The sequence below is a fragment of the Marmota marmota genome, unplaced genomic scaffold (assembly GCF_001458135.2).
Source record: "Marmota marmota marmota unplaced genomic scaffold, marMar, whole genome shotgun sequence".
NCBI classification, from domain to species: Eukaryota; Metazoa; Chordata; class Mammalia; order Rodentia; family Sciuridae; genus Marmota; species Marmota marmota.
This window is the reverse complement of record NW_026000174.1, coordinates 19,215,687-19,217,092: the sequence shown is the minus strand read 5'-3', so window position 1 is coordinate 19,217,092 and position 1,406 is coordinate 19,215,687. Positions and strand designations below refer to the sequence as shown.

The 1,406-nt window shown below is 61.0% G+C and overlaps 1 protein-coding gene across 1 annotated transcript in view; it reads right to left on the bottom strand.

The window, feature by feature from the left end:
• Positions 1 to 568, bottom strand: part of Cckbr (cholecystokinin B receptor) — a 12,535-nt gene extending 11,967 nt beyond the window's left edge. The window contains exon 1 of the mRNA XM_015476008.2: positions 100 to 568. Coding sequence (XP_015331494.1) covers positions 100 to 250 — 151 coding nt within the window. The 5' untranslated portion in view covers positions 251 to 568. The remainder of the gene's footprint in view (positions 1 to 99) is intronic.
• Between the last annotated feature and the right edge of the window lie 838 nt (positions 569 to 1,406).

The window sequence follows — 1,406 nt, the reverse complement described above, 5'->3', positions numbered from 1 at the left end:
GGGTTGTCGCTGCAGTGTAGAAGTCGCGGGGGAGGCTCTATTAGTGTTACGGGGTGCGGTGAAAAGGAGCATGTGGTGGGGGCTTAGGGAGGCACCCACCTCTTGTCCCGGCTCCGCGGATGCGAGGGGGCTCGCAGCTGAGGTTGCCCGCACTGCTGCTGTTGAGGAGGGGCCCACCTGGGCGGCACAGTGAAGCCCCCGGCCCGGGTCCGGGTCCCTGCACGCTCCGGTTTAGCTTAAGCAGCTCCATGGCCCCAGCTGAGCCCGCTGCCTCACTCTGCTCCGCCAGGCGGGTTCCCGCCAAGGCTCCACCTGCTCATGCCGAGATTCTGGCTCAGACTCCCGCCTACCCCACCCCCTGCTCCGCCTGGTCTCCGCCCTCAGCCCTGGCCCCTGGCCCTCAGTTCCTGGGATCGCCCCGCCTAGGCTCTGGTGCCTCCCAGGCTCTGGTCTGCCTCTCCCACCAGGTGACTCTCCGCCTTCCTCCCTCGCTCGCTCTGGAGTTACGCGTCCTCCAGCGTGACTGTCCTCCAGGCTCGCCCCCTCCCTAGATCTCTGGTCTTCTCTTAGAGATGTCTTTCCTGCCCACCTCCCTTTACCAACGCCCCCATGAATTCTGGGGAATTCGTGTGTGATGCGTGTGTGTGTGTGTGTGTGTGTGTGTGTGTGTGTGTATATGCTGGCGCGCGCTAGTGTTGGCGGGGCGGAGGGAGATTGCCGGAGAGGGAGGGCGAGAGGGGGCAGTGTGCAGTTTTTGCCGGGCCAGCATCTTTCTCTGGTGGGTCAGGGGACATGGAGGTGGCGATGGAAAGGTGGGTTTGAATTCAGGGGTCACCCACTGCAGCGCAGGTGCCTTAGCTTGCTTGGCACGGCGTTTATGGTACTGTGCCGCAGTGGCTACAGTGACCGTCACACTACACTTAAGGTAGTTTCTTAGTTCCTTGCAGCTCCCAGCTGTGAGTTGGGGCTGGGGTAGCTTCTGCAAGTGCTTTATGGAACCACCCCATCTCTATCTGATATCCAACACCAGGCTTTTTTACTCAAGGGTTCCAAGGAACCCTCAGAAACTGGGAGGCATGGGGGAGGGCGTTGTTTCTCCACCGGGAAGTCCTGGCAGGGGAAAGGGCTGCCCAAAGAAAGAGTCTTACTAGGGTGCGGAGGTCGGCGGTAGATGGAGGTGAAAAAATGCTTAGGATATATAGGATTGGGTAGTGTTTTAACCACCCACCCTGGACCCAGGCAAAAGAGAGGAGGCCTGGCTGTCTCTTTGGTCTCCAGGCAGCATCCACCCCCAACCGACACGCTGACGCTCCCTGTTTGCTCTCAGCGCAGGTGGAGCCGCCTGTGTAGAGTGTCAGGTTCCCACGAGCGGGGGCCAAAGGTGGCCGGGCCACTGGATGTAGAGC